Genomic DNA, 18378 nt, shown 5'->3' on the forward strand with positions numbered 1-18378 from the left:
TGGGTACGCACCTCTATGATTCTCTCCACTTTCCTTTAAACCATACGAAATAAGAAAATTATTATTTGTGCTTGATAGCAGTCACATGTTCCCCTAGACTGCTTAGCTTATTTGGTAATCACTTTCTTGAAAGACCATTTGTAGTATTCAACCATATACCTTTTGGTTGTAAGCAGTGACATAGCCACAACTTTTATTTGGAGGGGGCTGCCACTGGTTGGAAGTGCTCTGTATAAATTTTAACTAACTTTATGGATTCCAACATGTGACAATGTAAGCAGAAAAAGTATAATGAGGGCCTTTTTATTAACCTTTCGATGGTTTATTCCAGTTTCATGCTACCTTTTCCAGGTTCGAGAGCAGCCTTACGACCATGCCTGTCGGTTTGGTGTTAGTAATACTAAGCAAGTGCTCCAGAGTTGTGTAGAATGCCCTGGATGCTGGCTCATACACAAAGTTCAACACCCAATGCAAGCAGAATGCAGCAATGACTGCCTGCGCTGGGTTCTCTGCCTTTATGATCTGGTTTTCCACTTGGATGGCAGACTGGCCGAGTTCCTCGATGTTGTCGGTCCACAGAACAAGTGGATATGCAGCGAACCATGGTGCCTAGAAAACAATTTAAATTGTGAGGTGTACTATCTAGTTTGGGCCCGTCTCTTATAAATAGAAACGGGACCTGGGAAAAAGCTAATAAGGGGCTAACATATTCCAGCTGAGCATGGAAATGAAGGAAATTCGCAAGTGACATTTCGGAAGTACTAATATTGTAGGTCATTATTGTGGTTATGCGTTCTGTGTGCTTCAAAGCATGAGGATATCCACATTTAGTTCATTCCAAAGCTGCTTTAAGCCCAATTTCAAGAACATGTATAAATATTCACATGCAGCAAAAGACTCTAAAAAAAAAGGGGAGCAGGGGTTATTTCAATAGTTACCGAGCTTTTCAGGAAAGATGGCCGTTCTTTGACCATCCTGGGCAGTGTGAGCAGAAAAGCCAAAGTTTTCATCCCTTGGGAGTAGGAGTGGACAAAAACTATAAGGTTCTGTCAAAGCATAGATATTGAAATCTATAAGCATGCATGCAAATATAAGGAAGTTCATTTGATTGTATTCTCACAGCCTCCATCGGGGACAGTTTCGGCCTTGGTCAGCAGCTCCATGCTGAATGTTTCAACTTTTTTTCCCGCCAATGTCAGAAGTGACACCATGTATCGCTCTGCAATTGTCTCCAGCTGCCGAGGGTGCACACCATTGATTCTTTGAAATTCCAGGAAGACCTAGAATGCGGAGAAGCTTAAAGATACCTGCCGCATACGTGCCATGTACAACAGCAGACGGAGTGCCACCCGACATATTGCTTCTGCAAATGGGGACTGGCAGAACATCCCCCGCCCCCTTCGTTTTATAAACATCCATAGACCCCTGAACAGCAGAAGGATCTTTTTGCGGTGGTCTCGACCTGACATTTTTTTTTTCTTTCTAGCAAACTAAGTTTAGCCATAATTACTCCACTCCCTACCGTCACTTTAAAAACAAGTGAAATGGTGACGAGAACAACAAAGCCCACATCTACTCACAGCAACTGACAATGCAAGTTCCTGCAGATTGTGACTTTACATCTGGGAAAGAGCTCGTCATATAAAATAAGAGGGTGAAGATTGGCACGTGCTGGCCCCGGGTATGACACAGAGTTGGAGCCACGAGGGAACTACACAGCTAGGATGCTTGGAGCGCTGCTTCGTTGGCCATCGAACTGTTGACGACAAGCATAAGACCAGGATCTTTCTGGCTTGTGTAGGACCGAAGACCTACGAGTTGGGGGCTTTGAAGTTTATTGACTCCCATCAAGCCAAGTATAAAAACGTTCAAAGAGCTGCTGGGGACCCTGAACAAATACTTCTTGCTGACACCATCCAAGATAATAAAACGGTACAAGTTCGATAGCCGCTACTGACAGAAGGATGAAACTATCTCAAAATTTCTTGCAGCTCTCCTGAAACTTGCAGACTCTTGCAATTTCGGCAGCACCCTCGACATCACGATCCGGGATCGATTGGTGTGTGGTGTGCATGAGGTAGGAGTGCAGAAGAGACTGCTGGCAGTCATCGATGACCTTGGAAAAAGCAATGCGGATGGCACTGGCTGTTTAAACCGCTAGCTAGAATGCTTGTGTCTTGAAAGGGACGGGCCTGGAAGATTCCGAAGTCATCAAGGTGAGCGGAGCAGGAATGAAGGAATGCAAAATGTGGGACGGTTCCCATGAAGCAAAACACCGCAGTCGCAAATGCAACAGCACAACAAATGCAACCAGTGTGGCAACAACAATTACGATGCTAAAAAGTGTCCTGAATTTGTATCAAGCGCATGCTTTAAGTGAAGAAAAGCAGGACATCTCGCTAGGGTATGCAAGTCACGCTCTCAATGAAGTACTGTTGCACGACATGCCAAACCAACGCCATCGTGGTGGCAGAATCAGTACCCGAGAAGCGATTGCATCTTTTGATCAGCAGTGTCAGTGAGTTGCGCATGCACAAGCCTAGACTATTTCGTTGCATATTGGAACCGAGTTCCTGTCAGCATGGAGGTCGACAGCGATTCTCAAGTGTCAGTCATATCGATGAGTGTTTATCAACAACACCATCAGCCATGGCCGAAAATCACTGCTTGCCAGCTGAAGCCGTCATGCTACCTATAGAGCCCTGCCAGTTAAAAGAGTTCTCCACATGACAGTGCAACACAAAGGACAGAGTGCAAAGGCGTAGGTCTACATCTTGGACTGCAATGGACCGAGTCCACGGCCAAAGCGTAATTGGAGCACTATGTCTACTCCACAAGGTGAACTTCGCTGACGTGAAGACAGTGTCTTTGAACTCAAGACAAAGTTTGGCGAGCTGCTCAAGCCAGAAGATGGCAAAATGGAGGACCCACCAGTGCACTTGCATCTTCGGCAAGATGTGTTAAGCCGTTTTACACAGAAAAAAAGGAAGCAAATCTCCAACAAGCCCGGAGCAAGTGGCCTTCATGGAGCAACTAGAAACAGGACCACTTTCGTTGAAACAACTTGCAGACCTGACAGCTGCAGATACGGAATCGAGCAAACTTCGAGGTATTCTGGAAGGATAGCCATAAGCTACAAGATCCCACTCTCGAACCTTTTTCAACCTGCAGAGCAGAGATGTTGGTGGACGAAGGACTTGTAGTGTGGAAGAGAAGAGTGGTAATTTCACGAAAGGCAGGACGAACGATGCTGCTGAAACTACACTACGCCCAATCTTGGATGACTACGATGAAGTCCCTGGCCAGATCGCTCTGATGGTGGCAAAATATGAATAGCAAAATCAAGAACATGACGTGCGACTGGCATGCCAGCAGGTGCTTCCTATGCTGCCCACAAAAGAGAACCACTGTCCATGGCCAGCAGTAACCATTTCCTGATCAATCATCCGGCCATATCGACTATGCAGTGCCAGTCGATGGACAAATGCTGCTAATTGTGGTAAACAGCTTCTCTACGTGGATCGGGGCGATTGTGGTAAAGGATACATAGAGGTAATGATAGGACTTTGATCGTTTCAGAATAGCACACTGCATCGTCTCGGACAATGGGACTCCCGTCACCGCAGGGCAACCCTTCAAAAGACTTCACGTCCCACAGGGGTGTGCGACATGTTCTTATCACCTACAGTTAAATGGAATTGCCGAGTGGGCAGTGCGAACGGTGAAGTTGGCGCTGAAAAAAGATTCCTGCCAAAGGCCTACAAAGAAAAGCTAGACGACCGCTGGTCGCTTTAGTACTGGCGAACACCTAACAGCAGGTTGGAAAAAGCCCCAGCAGAACTAATGATGGGAGGTCATCAGCGTTCGAGATTGAACCTCATTTCTTTCTTCCTCCAGCAGGGCTGGAGAAAAGGGAAGAACATTAATCTCAGCCCGCAACTGACGAAGGACTTCAACGAGGAAGAACCGTGTTTATTCGCGACTACAGGTCAATTGGGTTCCTGTTGCATTTCTGTAGTTGTAAAGGAAATTAGGGCAACACGCATGGCTGTCGACACTACAGCAGACGGCGATGTTGTCTGACACGTTGGCCTGATCCGGCTGTAGACCCCTCAAATGGAAACACCAACTTCCGAGGACGATAAATACTGGATGGACAATATCGGCATTCCCAAGATGAAGAACTTGCCCATGCCAAGAAGGTGAATTTGTCCTAGTTAGGAGCCATTGCGAGTCCCAAACAGATGTGAGCTAAGGGTGGAAGAGTGCTGCGTATGTGCTATGTATACCAACAGACTGAGTGCTATACCCGACATCCTGTTTTTGTGAACAGGGCCCGGCAGAGCGTCCCCCCACCTCTTATAAACATCCATCGACTCCCCTTGGCAACGGCAGAAGGTGCCTTGTGTTGGTCTTGACCTAACGCTTTTCTTTGCTTCTCATAAACCAAGTTTAAAGGGATGCTGAACCAAAATTGGGATTTCGCAAAGTAAGGCCGCAGAAGCATTGAACGGGACGCTATGAACTCCAAAACATCACTCGTACATCAATATCTCAAATGGATGGCCATATTTTTGGAAAAGGGCGTAATCAAGAGGCATATGTGATGTCACGATTCTCCTGGAACAGTTGAGAACGAGGGGAAGCGGCCTCGCTTCTCTCCTCCTTATTTAGGTTCACCTGCTCGAGGGGACGAATCGAAGAAGAGAGGGAATGGGAATCGTGATGTGACATGTCTCGTTGGCCTTGTCGGCCGTGTTCAATCGTGCACTTCTTTTCCAAAAATACGGCCATCCGTTAGAGATATCGCTGTACGAGTCATGTTTTGGGGTTGTGCAGCGTCCCATCTATCGCTTCAGCCTTGTTTTGTGAGCTCTAAATTTCGGTTCAGCATCCCTTTAACCGCAAACTCGACTCCCCACCGTCATTATTAAAATCACATCAAAACCATAGTGACTACCAACCACGATGAAAACGAAGTGCATACCTGTTCGATAAAGAAAACAATGAAACCCCCTGTTTGAGCTCGATAGATTCAGACAAACAGCTGCAGTTCATGTGAAGGTGAATTCATCTTTGTTTACCTGGACGATATCAAGCTTGTTTTCAGCGACAACCAGGAAGACAACGCACACCATCTATGTGAGCTCTTTGCTCACCTTAAAAATAGGGATTGGTCGCCAAGTGTTTCTGAATCACCCCGTCGACGAATAACCTAAGCCAAACGTTCCTGACGAGTTCCGAAAAACAGTTTTGAAGCACTGCATTCTCTTACACCCTGAAAATTGAGCTGCTCAATGCCTGCACTACTCGATTTATCTTGCCTAAATTAAATTAATGACGACATTCCCAGGTGGTCATGTGCACGTCTGCAATGCCAGTATGCGAAAGGTTGACACATGACTATGCAACTGGGCAAATTTTCACCTCCTGATTGGCAGTTCACCAAGATCCACCCTATGACCGCTTCCACCAACTGTCAAAGCACACATTTTTACCTGCGTTGACTGCATCAGGTGGTGGCCCAAGGACATATCAAGTCCATAACAGCAGAAGTCAGCAGCTTGTTGGTTATTTATAGCTGCTTAGGAGTACTAACCACCTCCACAACAAATTGAGGAAGGCAATTTGAGTCGCTTTCAGAAACTTTCTCAACTCCCGGGTACAAGGTATATACCATGTGTATGTGCTAGCGCCCCAGCCACCACGGAATGGTGAAACGATGAAACAGACAGTTGAAGGCAAAGTTTGAAGGTGAAAGGTACGGCCACACCATAAATGAAGACATATACGATTTTTCATGCTGGGAACATTGACACCTGGGACAAAGCACAGCAGAAATTGTGCTATTGTATGGCCATTTGTATTTCCGGGCAAGTTTTAATATCTACCACCCACACCGATATCACTAATGTTGAAGATTTCAAAAACTGGCTATGTTCCTCAGAAACCGCAACCTATGCCCACAGAGCACCGCAACTTGCACACGGTGTTGTTCCTCAGCCCAGAAGTGTCATGCTATATATATATATATCTTCATCCGTACAAACACTGTGAAAACACCGTTGCTAAATTCATATGAAGGACCCTTCAAAGTTTTAAACTGATGCGACAGATACTTCATATTGCTCATCAAAGGGCATGAGGAGACCATTTCATTTGACAGAATCAAGCCAGCTCATCTTGAGCAGTGCCAAAAGCACTCCACAATAAGACCAAGCCTAGTGCATTGTGTATTGTTCAAAACAAGACTTCATAACTGAATCACTCATCTCTTAGATCTCCTCATTAGGGGGAAAGTGCCTGTCGACCACCAGCCACGACGAAGACGAAGTACATACCAGGTCGAAAAAGGAATGAACTAAGATTCTCCGTACAATCTCAATAGGTTCGGACAAGTGTGCTACGGAGCCCATTTCTAATTTTTTCCAGTGCGAATATATTGTAAGCAAACAAAAACTCTTTCTACAATTCTAAAATGTCTAGCTCTGCAGTGCTCTTCACTTACTTCCTCCACCGCCCCCAGTGCAGGATATGTCTCAAAAATATCTGCTGCTGAGGGGCACTCTCCGGCAATCCACTTTCGACGAGCATCAAATGTTCGTTCCATTGAGTCCCTGACTTTCTCAGTGTCAGGACTGGCTTTTGCCATCTCTTTCTGCATGGAGTCAATGTGTGCTTTGATGCTCAATTCATCTTCAACCATGGCTGCCAGATTCCCTGGCTGGAAAGGGCAAACGTTTTGCAGAATATTGTTAACATAGTAGTTTAAAGGTGAAGTCCGAGTTTACATAGCACTTCCAAATTCAGCACATATGATTCACACCACACCCACTGCTCCTGCAAAAAGCTTACGTTGAAAGGACCATTTTCTTGCTTCTCTTTTGAGGCAAGCCAAACTAAAAAGACTTACATTATGAGTTCAACTGCCTTTAATGAGGAAGTCATTTACAATTTGTTCTCTCAAGTATTACAGTTCAATTTATTTATAACAATATGCTGCTTATAACAATCAGTGTCTAGAGTTTCTAGAGTAGACAATCAGTTTCTAGTCCAGATACAACGGTAATCAGTTATAACGACTGAGTTTTCGGGTTTTCTTATTATCATTATAAGTGGAATATCGTTTACAGATGGTACTTACTTCGAAGGGAAAGAAAGGTAGAATTTCTTAAGAACGTTTCTACAGCCAGGAGTTGGTCTGTATTGATCTATGGTATGTCTTATGCCTCGGCAGGTGTGCTATACATGGAGCAGAAGGTTGCTCTCTGGACTCTGCTATCAGTCACGTAAAGAGCGTCCTTTCTCTCAAGTGGGGAGAATCAGCAGAGCATGAGCTTTGCTGCAACTAATGTTTTTCCATTAAGAGAAACTAAATAAATAAATAAAAAATCATTCACCCTGCGACTGATCCTTTTCGCACAGTTGTTGTTGTCATCGTTGCATGTGTCAGACTCTGCGTGCTTCCTTCCAAATTTTGTTCGGTTCTCTTGAACAACACCCACATCTTCAATCTTGCTCCGCTCAAACTTGACCTTAAAGCGCAGAGCTCGGTGCCAGGAGCCCTGCATAAAATGGCACCAAAACAAAGTTGTGAAGCAGTTTTTTTTCTGGAATATAAAGTAACTTACATAGCCGTTGCCCACTCTGTCACGCAGTACACGATGTTGTATCACAAGCTGCCTGGCCGCTTCAACGTACAGGCGCTGGGGATAACTAAAAGAAGCAAGATTGCACTATAAACTGAAGAAGTAATGTTCCAAAGCGGGAATCACACTTCAAATAATTTGAGTAAAACTAAAGTCAAACAGAACATGTCTCGGGTTGTTCATGGAGGGACAATGTAGTACCTTAGGAGAATTTTAATTTTCTATGAGCCCTTGTGCTTTTCATGTTTGTAACTTTGAAACATTATAAAAGTACCGAGCAAGTGCCCACCTGCGATTTGTATATATAAGCTTGAAAACCCGAGGGAAGAGTGCCTGTTTGGTCTGAGTGGCAAAATGCAGAAGGGATACTTGATAGGGCAGGCTTCACCACTCTGCGCGGTTTTGCATGGAGAAGCGGCTGACGAGGGTGAGCACCTTAGCTATACTTCGTCTCACCCTACGATGGACTAAAGGCAGAAGCCACGAACCGCCAGATCCAATCACGAGCCATTTAGACATTCCGTGGTATTTCGCTTCGAAGCACATATCGGTGCTCGCGTCTCGGATCACTGATGGGAATGGGCGGACAGTGGTTCGGATCGAGCAATGAGTGACTCAGAAAGTTTACATTGCAAAGAAAGCCACGGCGTGCTTGCTCTTTGCAGTGTCGAAGCTATAAAAATGACGCAGCGTTCTTGGATTCGGAGCATTATTCGTCCAAACCTAATCAATGCTAAGCGTGTGATAGTTTAGCGTGGAACATGATTGGACCTGGCGGCCCGTGGCTTTGGCCTTTAGTCCATCGTAGGATGAGACGAAGTACAGGGGGGTTCAAAAGTCTGGGGAGGTCGCTTGGTATGTCCTTTACTCAGTTTCCAAACATTTCAAAAGTAGTGTTCAAAAGTAGTGGGTGGGCACCTGTGACATAGGCACATGCTTCATATTCTATGGTATTTATTTGATTTTGCATAGGTTTTCACGAACGTAATAAAGCAGATATCTTAATTTTTATGTTTTTCTGACAGTGATTGAAACTAAAGTACTTAAAACAATTTCCAGCAGAGGCGGACATTTAAAAAAAAACAAAAAAAACACCTTTGAGTGAGTATTGCATAAACCACGAAAGCAAGTGTGAAACAAAATATGAGGTGCAGGCGAGCTGCTGGTGCATAATTACCGGTGTCCCGGGGGAAAAAAGGGGGACAGGACAACAATGTCTCAAACGTTGTTGTCCTGTCCCCCATTTTTTCCTCATGTCTCCACATTTATTTAGTAATTAAGGGAAGGGTGCAAACCGTGGTGCTCCGCAGGCCCAAATTAGCATCTGCAAAGCTTTTAAGGATTGTACATGCAAAGAGCAAGTCGTCTGCTTCTTGCACAGCGGTTGCGGTGACGTCAAAATGATGCAGTTTGATTGGTTTTGATGGAAGGATAGTGGGTAGACCTCAATGCTAGATGCCTTGAGGTCTACCCATTATTTTTTTTCAATCGGCCAATAAGAGCTTGGCGTTCTGCCTTCACTGTAACCTCTGCCCAAGAGAAGACGAACTTGCGCTCCTCATTAAAAGCTTGTCTCATACGTTTTGTGGCGAATCTTCAGATTTGTGAAACATTAACATCCTATTACTGGAAACATAGTCAACTATCAAAATGGTAGTAGTACTGCTTTGCTCGACTAATGTAATAAGTGGACACAACCTCCAATGTTTTGGGTTAGGGAGGCAATCACTCAGATTGGCATCATCAGCGACTTCACAATCTTTGTCTGCGAGAACAACAATGGCAAAAGAAACAGATACTGATCTTTCAAAAAATGTGTTAACATTCTGGGTTTTCGAAAGACTTTGGAAAAACGCTCAGCAGTTTTTATAAACCTTTCTTTATCTACATTATTTGCACATCCCAAACCAACATTTAAGAGAGCGAGCCTACTTGGGTTGAGACATGTAAGCTAAAGGCATACCAAAAGAGTGCAATTGAAACTGCAATGTTCACTGGCATGCATGTCAATTGATAGCAAGCATGCAAGGCAAGGCTGCGGATAACCAAAAGCTAGACAGTAAGGAGCCTCAGAAAATTTTTTCAGAAGCCGGATGTGGTCCATGGTCTTGAGTTTTTCTTCTCACTAATTAAAATAGCATCTGTCTGTTAATTCCCCTGATATTCATTGACTTGCTCTCTTATCAAATTTTTGGCAAGGGCAGGGCACTTACAGTGTATATCGGAAGAGGTCGTGACACAGCCACTCAATTATTCTGTTCCTGAGGCTCGTGGGTACCAGTGACTTTTCACCGAGTGTGCTGAGCCGGATGGCTATGTCTGCTGGTGCTTTTGGAAACACGTATGTTGTCGGATCAAGCTTCTTCAGTTCCTGTTGTGCTGACAACATAGGTGACATCTCGGGACTGCAAATGTAAGATCCCAATAAGATGTGCAGCTCTCGACAGCTATAACTGAAGTCTTACTTGTCCACACTGGTCGCACTAGTGCTTGGTTGGCATGATAGTGAAGCTTCATTGGGGTTGCTTTCTAACCGAATTACTTTAATTTTTGATTTTTCGTAAATAACAGTGTCCTTATCCCAGTCAAGGTACGCATCAAGCTGGGCATCATAGACCTGGAAAACATTGAAGATGACAGACATATTATTAGTGATTTTGTTAAGGAAATTTTTTATCTGTTTTTATGTTCTCTAAGTTAAAAAATTAAAGAAAGGAAAACACTGTGTTAACACGTCACTTTAAACATGATGCACAATATTGAACATATATATATATATATATATATATATATATATATATATATGGTAAGCCACACAGCATGTAACATGTGATGATGTTTGCATAATGAATAGAAGGACTTATTAATTAAAGGGACACTGAACTCCCAAAATCTTTTTTTGTTAAATGCCACATATATTTATGTTAAATGCTTTTTTTGTTAAATAGGACACATATATTAAAAGATAAACTTTCCCCCAAAACAATGATTAGCACACTATCTACATCATGTCATGAGACTCATTTTGAGTGGGGAGGGATTCGAAAACATGCTTCTATTTTGGTATATTATTCTAAAATAGAACCATGTCACAATACTCAAAACGTGTGTCGTGACCTAAATGTTGAGCGGTGATTTTTTTTAAGGTATTTTTTGTGCCAAAGATGTCATATCCACCCTGCTGAAACTAGAAAGTCCATTTAGATATACTGCAGAAAAGCTGCAATCTGAAAAAAGAAACTAAATTATATGACCGAGTTGAAGCCACCATGGGTGAAGAACTTTGGGGATAGGAGCTTCTGAGCACCAATGTGCATGATAGTACATAATAGGACCAATGTGCAGAATTTTCTCCCGCTCAGCGCCATTGAAAACACTGCAGAGAAGCTGCAGTTCTGGAAAAAAGTTAGTTTTTAATAAAGGTGAAGCCAACTTTAGGGAGATCTGCAATCTCAAACTTTGGAAGGCACGTGCCGTATGTAGCACTTCTGTACCAAAAATGTGCAGATTGAGTGGCCTTCCTGAAGATTTGGTGAAGGAGATAGGTTGCAATACAAGATTGCCAAAGCATCTCATCTAAATTGTTGTAGAACAGGTTTGCAGAACTTGAGTAACTAACAATGCTTACTGTCTAAAAACAAATTTGAATTAATATTTTTTATTTGTTTTCTACAGTGGGTTAAAAAATCTGTCACTTCATTCTAGAAGTGCAATTTATCTGTTTCAACATGCTAAGACATGAGGTATGTTAGGCTATGTATATACAGTAAACTGAATGATCTGAGTGGAGAGAAAATTGGCCAACATTTGAACAGTAAAGGCAATTGCCCTTTGAAATGAACATGATTGTTCTTCAGATATCAAGAAAAAAACTGAATGAAGTGTCTAGAGAGAGGTTTTGTGCTCAGTGACTTATTTCTGCTATTTGTTTCTGCTCATTAATGCTCATTGCATGTTCCTCACAATGAATGTGCTCAATTCCTGCAATTTATCATTCACACACATTTAATCTGTCACTGATATACCTGATTTTTGCTTCACTTAGTGCATTCATTCAGACTGGCCGGGTTGTTTCTGGTGGAATTTAATACTGATACTTCATGCGATTATAAATATATTCACATTCAATTTGACATCAAAATGTATCTCATTTTTGTTTCACTTTCTGCATTCAGACTGGATTTCTAGCAAAAATTGTACAAGTTTCTTTTTCTTTTTTTCAGTATGTGCATATTATTTATGCATCAAAGCTAATTTTTTTCTTTTTTTTTTCCAGCAAACAGGCCCTTTATTTTTATATCTGAGCGTTTTTTTTCAAGTGAGGTAATTTACGTTTTTTAACTTAATAATCATGAAAATAAACCACACATGTTAAACCGAAGGAAGCGTTTCACTGAAATGCCTAAACATAGCAACAGCCTTTCCATTATCCTTGAAAATGTTTAGGACAACACAGATATCTATTTCGCTTTGTGTACCAAAAGTTTTAAACGAAAGACAAAAAGAAATATATATATAGATATAGATATTTACACACCTGAATCAGGGCACTCTCCAGGTCCCAAATCTCCGGGAACTTGATGCGGAAAGCATCCCTAATGTCAGTTTCGGTTGCGCCGGGCGGCAAGCTCAAAGGCCGACAAAACTTTTCGTAGCAGCCTACACAACGTAACATGTTATCGTTGTCTAAAAGAAGAGCCAGGTGACTTGGCACGAAAATAAAACCAAATAAATACAAAATATATATATAAGTAGCCGCAGGTGACTCAACTGTATTTGTATCCCGATTCCCGGCTCGAAGCAGGCTCAACCGCACGGTTCAGAACTCGGGCGCGAATGGCGCGAATCTGCGAAAGTCGTGGGTTCACTGAGAACGAGCGTAACATTACTACAGTAAAATTTCCAAATATGCCTTGCTTTATTGAGCTATTTTGTTTTCTTTGGAATTCAAATTCAACGCAACAAACTTTTTTCTTCGTGAAAATAAAAAGAAAATGGGCAACACGTTTGCAGCTGTCAGTGTCAGGTTTCGGATTGGTTAATTTGCTTAAAACCAAATGGAAAGATGCAAGCAAACTGAACAAGAATGACGATAATAACCTCTGAAGAAGAGATTACGTTGGTGGTGGGGCCTCAGATATTTACTTCAGAAGCCATCTGTCTCGCTTGAAGGTACGTGGCGCTACGAAAAATAATGCATATCTTCTCGACTCAATACACTACTCAAAATATATTCTCGCTGCTTAGCCGCGTATCTGCCACGAATAAAGTGAAACCGAAACCAGAGTAGAAGCGCGGGACATTTGCGCGAGTCCTTCGGCGTAGTCGCGGGGAGTTACTCTGCGTAGTCGTGGGGAGTCACTCTGCGCGGTTAGGCACTTTATGTATTTATAAGTAAATACAAGTTTGGCGTTTCGGTAATAATAAAAAATATTTTTTTTTAAAATTAAGTTACTTTTATTAATAACTTATGCCTTAGATACCATTAAAAATGATTCGTGCTATAAAGCACGTGATCACCGAAGGACAGGAGAGACAGGACAATTGAGCACGCCTATTCTTGCCAAGCGCTTTTCGCGCAGATAAGGTAGTCTGAAAACGAAACATTCCCCGCGGCGTTCCTCGGGAAACCTTCGGATTTTTGCCTCTGTGCGAAGAAGACTTATCCGTTCATGTATGTGACTCCATGCTAAAGCAGTGTGTGTATTCCCAGCTGGTTGGAAGCTTGACGACTTTGCCACAAGACAAGCTCGAGCATCACCGCGCAAGTCAGCTGGTTTCGCCGTGGAATGACAGCTTTGATTGTGTCATGGTCAACAGGCTGACTGTGCAGTATGCCTCGAGATCTTATACGCTGCCCAAAGTGTCCTTTCTTGGCAGCGTCCATCAAACGCGTTGTCCATCATATGAGTGTGCATAGCTGCGAAACAGACTTTAGAGTCGTTTGTGGGATCGGCGGCTGTGCCGCATCATTTCGACGTTATGGGTCGTATAAACAACATTGTTATCGAAAACACAAGGATGCCATGGCATCAACTTCCACTGAAGCCAGATTTCAAGAAGCTGCCAATGATGAAACCGCAACAGAAACCGAATGCGAGAGTGCACACCCACCCGGTCCGTCGTCACAAGAACAACCCTCTGCAGCAGAGCCAAGAGAAGACAGAAGAAGTGCTCTCCGAAAACAGTTGGCGTTGTTTCACCTCAAGATTACAGAGCAGTTAAAGCTAGCCCATAGCACTGCTGATGAAATCCTGCGAGTGATGAGAAACGTTGTTTCCGAAGTTCTTGAAAGTGTCGCAGACCAAACCCGAGAGGTTCTCGAGAGGGAGAACGTCACCGTGTCAGTGAGGGAGAAATTGGCTTCTCTTCAAAATTCTGAAGGCATTGTCGAGGACATCTTCTCGGGGATCCAGACCACCTACCTCAGAAAGAAGTATGTGATGGAGAACCTGCCTTACACAAATCCTTTGGTGATGCCTCTTCATACAGACAATCAAGCATTGCAACACACTATGTGCTACATACCAGTTTCACAACTGCTTAGCAACCTGCTGTCATGCCCCGACATCCTGGAAAGTGTAATGCAGCCCATAGAACAGTCTGAAGTGCTTCAGGACATCACTGATGGAGACTTCATCAGCCAACGCCTGCAGCAGATCGACAGTGGGACACCCACAATCTTCCTCCTCCTGTACTCGGATGAGCTTGAGCTGAGCAATCCACTGGGTGCAGCAGCTGGGTCGCATAAGATTCTGGTTGTCTACTTCTCGATCATCAACATTCACCCAAGGCACCGATCGAAATTGAATGCCGTGCATCTTCTGTTGCTTGTCAAGTACCAAGACGTTAAGAAGTATGGCTTGGATCGAGTTCTTGCTCCGCTCATCCAAGACTTAAACTATGCTCATGAGTATGGTGTGCATGCACAAGGGAAGCATTTTAATGTGGTGACAGTTGCTTTCACCGGAGACAACCTCTCCATGCACAAAATGGCAGGCCTCCAATGCAGCTTCAGCAGTGGTCGCATATGTCGTTTTTGCCTTGCTCGGTACGGGCATCTGCATAAGTTGCTCTCTGAGGCCAACTGCATCATGAGAACTTACGCAGGACACGAGAGCCACCTGAAAGCATTTGCTCTCAATCCAACACAAAACGGACCGCTGTACGGCATATCTGCCATTCCAGCACTTCAAAGCCTAACAGAGTTTGACATCACAACACAACTCCCTCCAGATGCCATGCATGACATTTTGGAGGGGGGAATGGGGCTTGTCATGCAGCATGTCCTGCGTGGTCTGATTCAAGATGGCCTGCTTCAGAAATCTGATATCAACAAGGTAGCAAGCTTCAACTATGGCTTCCATGACAGGAAGGCCACCCCTGTTGCACTAAAGGACAAGTTTCTGCAAGGAAAAGCCAACCTGAGAGGTACGGCAGCTCAGAAGTGGTGTTTATTCAGGCTCCTTCCACAGATCTTCGGAGATTCTGTGCCCGTCAACAACCCACACTGGGAAGTTTACCTGGCCTACAGACATTGCATTGATATCATCCTGGCAGAGAATATTCCACGAGACTGCATTGCTTACCTGGAGGTGAAAATCCAAGAATTCCTGGAGACCTTCACGTCCCTTTACCCATCCGTAACAGTCACCGCAAAGCTGCACTATCTGCTGCATTACCCGGGCTTCATACAGAGGTTTGGCCCGCCCCGTCGCTACTGGGGAATGCGCTTCGAGGCGAAGCATGCCTACTTCAAGGCCGTTGCCTCAAATGTTCGGAACTTCCGTAACATCTGCCGAACGCTGGGCACACGGCATCAGCTGTTGCAAGCTTACGAGCTGTCTGGAAAGCTTTTTGAAAGCTCCATTGAAACAACAGGGTCTGCTGTGGTCAAGGTGACGAGCCTCTCAGAAGAAGAGCAAGTTGCTGTCTCCGCCATCACATCAGAAATCACCCTTTGCTCTGTGAAGACTGCTAGCACCAACAGCTGCACATACCGTCTGAGAGATGTGTTCGTCTCCGAAGTGCAGAATGACACCCCAAAGTTTTTGCAAGTGGAGAGGCTGCTGGTGATGAGTGGTGTATTGATTCTTCTTTGCAGACGCCTGGAAACGGTGCGTTTCTGCAGTCACAGGTGCTCCTACATTGTTGAGAAATGTGTCGATGTTGTAGCAGTGACGCCGGACAACCATTTTGACTTTAGGCCTCTTGACCTGTACAATGCAGGAACTTTCTATGAGATTGTTCCTCACTTTGCAGTTTTGCAAGTTTGAGGACATCCTGCTGTGAGAAACAACATTCTACAGGGTAAATCAAATAGATTGTTGGCTTTTTGAAGGAACCACGTGAATTAATATCTTTATGTTGCGAGGTAAGATTTTCTGCAGTGGTGGTGAAAGATAGTGCATTTTGTGTATCAACATTTTAAGGAATAAACTTACCCGAGTAAAAAATACAAAAAGAGGAGTGTGAATTCGCTACCTACGGCGTCCGTCTGCTAACGAAAGGCATCCGATTGGCACAACAGTCTACAGACTGCACATAAAATTAGAACAATCTAATATTCTATCTAGGCTATTTTCCAGCAACTCATTGGATAGCCAGGAGCTTAAACAAAAGAGCACTGGAATTTGTTAAAATACATTGTAGTTATGCCACAAATATTTTTACTAGCCAATGGATGTTGTTAACGACCCAAAGAACAATCTGAGCTTTAGCAACCATGCATGTCTTTTAAATCGTGTCATGGCCATATCATGGGTAGTAAGATTTTCTGTGAGGTGGCAAGCGTTATGAACCCTGGCTTTTTTAAGCTCCCCTTTCTGCATCTCGGAAGCACGTCACAACAGTGTTTCCCTTGTGCACTATCACGTTTGCAAGTGTACAAGGCACAAAAATAATACTGGGCTTTTTTTTGTATATGGCAAATATAACTCGCTGTATCATAGTAATTGCCATGGCTATCGAGAGAGAGCTCTGTTGATTGAGAAGGCACAAAAATAATAAATGCACAAACTGTTGGATACAATATTCCCAATAGATAATGTCACACCACTGAATAAGTGACCGAACTGCGAAGTACAGCAACAGGAACCAGGGTGGGCTTAAACCCAGGACTCCATTGTCCAGAGGACAGGCAAGCAGATGTTTGCTAAGGGAATATACGTGTGTATATTCCCTGACACCATTTAGTTTTTTTTTGTTTGTTTGATTTTCATTTAACAAACTTTATCAACCAGGAATCATGTATGTGTCGCTGCTGCAGGAGGCAGACATGGTTTATTTTACGTATATTTTAGGCCTGTTCAGCCCCTATCGAATAGAACAGCCGCTTATGTGCAATCAAAAAGGTGCCAAACGACAGTCACGTTAGCCACGGCGAATTGAAGCTGCGTTCCAATATTATTCTCAGGCCAATTGTTAAATACCGAGCGAGACGAACACATCGTAGGCTTAAGCGCTATCGCCTCAGACCGTGCGCCTTCCGACGTCTCAAAGTTTTCATGAGGGTAACAGCTGACGTTTCCTTCAAGGAGAAGAAAATGAAATTGGAACTTGTGGTTGTCAAAGGGTTTGGTGTGAGCCTGCTAGGGTGCAACTGGTTCCAGTCCTTGGGCATCTCCTTGAAGGAAGTCCTTCATGTCGACACATTGCCCCCTCAGGTGGAAGCGGCTGCAATTCGCAACGTGATTGACGAGTTTCGCAAGCTTTTTCAGCCAGGACTTTGAAGAAGCAGGGGACCCCCTGTTCATGTGGATGTCGACCCTGCCACGTCTCCCAAATTTTTCAAGGCTCATCAGATTCCACTTCCGCTGCTGCCCAAGGTGGACGACGCCATCGACAAACTGGTCGAACAAGGAATTTTTTAAACGTACGGTATTCCTCATGGGCGACCCCAGTCGTGCCTATTCTCGAAAAGAACGGGAACATTCACTTGTGCGGTGATTACAAGTGCGCAGTGAACCGAGTCATTGGATGGGAAACATACCCTTTACCAACTGCCGATCAACTGTTTGCCAAACTGGCTGGGTGTGAGAAGTTTTCACAGTTGGATCTAGAACAGGCCTACCACCAGAAGGTAGTGGATCAAGCTACAGCGGACCTCCAAACAGTCAATACTCATTAGGGTCTCTTCAGAATCACCCGTCTGTAGTTCGGCATTGCTACGGCTGTGGCAATCTTCCAACGCTATATGGAAGAGCTTCTCGCTGGACTCGAAGGTGTCTTAGTGTTTCTCGACGATATTGTGATCGGCGGTCAGAACGATGAAGATCATGAGTCTCGTCTCTGGGCCGTGCTGAAAAGAATCAGTGACGACAGGCTCCGCCTGAACAAGGTCAAGTGCAGTTTCAGAGTGCCTCAAGTGTCTTTCCTGGGATACAAAATTGACAAGGAAGACATCCACCCCACTGAGGACAAGGTTCAGGCTATTCAGACCGCTCTAGAACCGCAAGATAAACAACAGTTGCAATCCTTCCTAGGACTTCTGAACTTCTACGGCCGCTTCTTAAGGGGGGCTGCTTAAGTCTTGGAACCGCTACATCGGTTGCTGGACCAAGGTGCATCGTGGAAGTGGGGAAAAGAGGAAGTGGTAGCTTTCCGACGTGCCAAAGACCTTCTACAGTCTTTGACTGTGTTGGCACATTACGACGTCGAGCGTCCCTTAATATTGGCCTGCGACGCTTCTTCATATGGCCTAGATTTCGTCATGAGCCATCTGTTACTG

General features: G+C 44.1%; 2 protein-coding genes across 2 annotated transcripts; one reads left to right on the forward strand and one right to left on the reverse strand.

Annotated features, from left to right (window-relative positions):
• Nucleotides 1-304: 304 nt before the first annotated feature.
• Nucleotides 305-12246, reverse strand: LOC115321628 (sterile alpha motif domain-containing protein 3-like). Its single transcript, XM_042289100.1, has 9 exons — nt 12187-12246; nt 10115-10266; nt 9863-10054; nt 7632-7716; nt 7401-7565; nt 6509-6724; nt 1121-1280; nt 939-1012; nt 305-609 (listed from the first exon to the last, which is right to left on the reverse strand). The coding sequence occupies exons 3-9, from the start codon at nt 10045-10047 to the stop codon at nt 334-336; spliced, it is 1161 nt and encodes a 386-aa protein (XP_042145034.1). The 5' UTR covers nt 10048-10054; nt 10115-10266; nt 12187-12246; the 3' UTR covers nt 305-333.
• Nucleotides 12247-13483: 1237 nt separating this feature from the next.
• LOC120850248 lies at nt 13484-16092 on the forward strand. Its single transcript, XM_042288962.1, has one exon. The coding sequence runs from the start codon at nt 13484-13486 to the stop codon at nt 15923-15925; it is 2442 nt and encodes an 813-aa protein (XP_042144896.1). The 3' UTR covers nt 15926-16092.
• Nucleotides 16093-18378: the final 2286 nt, after the last annotated feature.

This window comes from Ixodes scapularis, unplaced genomic scaffold (assembly GCF_016920785.2).
Source record: "Ixodes scapularis isolate PalLabHiFi unplaced genomic scaffold, ASM1692078v2 PGA_scaffold11__112_contigs__length_91849675, whole genome shotgun sequence".
NCBI classification, from domain to species: Eukaryota; Metazoa; Arthropoda; class Arachnida; order Ixodida; family Ixodidae; genus Ixodes; species Ixodes scapularis.

Coding starts and splice junctions, on each gene's coding strand:
- LOC115321628 (XM_042289100.1), bottom strand. CDS start 10,047: ATGTCACCTATGTTGTCAGCACAACAGGAACTGAAGAAGCTTGATCCG. Junction 7,717..9,862: donor GACCTCTTCCGATATACACT/GTAAGTGCCCTG, acceptor TGCTTCTTTTAG/TTATCCCCAGCGCCTGTACG. Junction 6,725..7,400: donor CGAAAAGGATCAGTCGCAGG/GTGAATGATTTT, acceptor TGCCCTTTCCAG/CCAGGGAATCTGGCAGCCAT.
- LOC120850248 (XM_042288962.1), top strand. CDS start 13,484: ATGCCTCGAGATCTTATACGCTGCCCAAAGTGTCCTTTCTTGGCAGCG.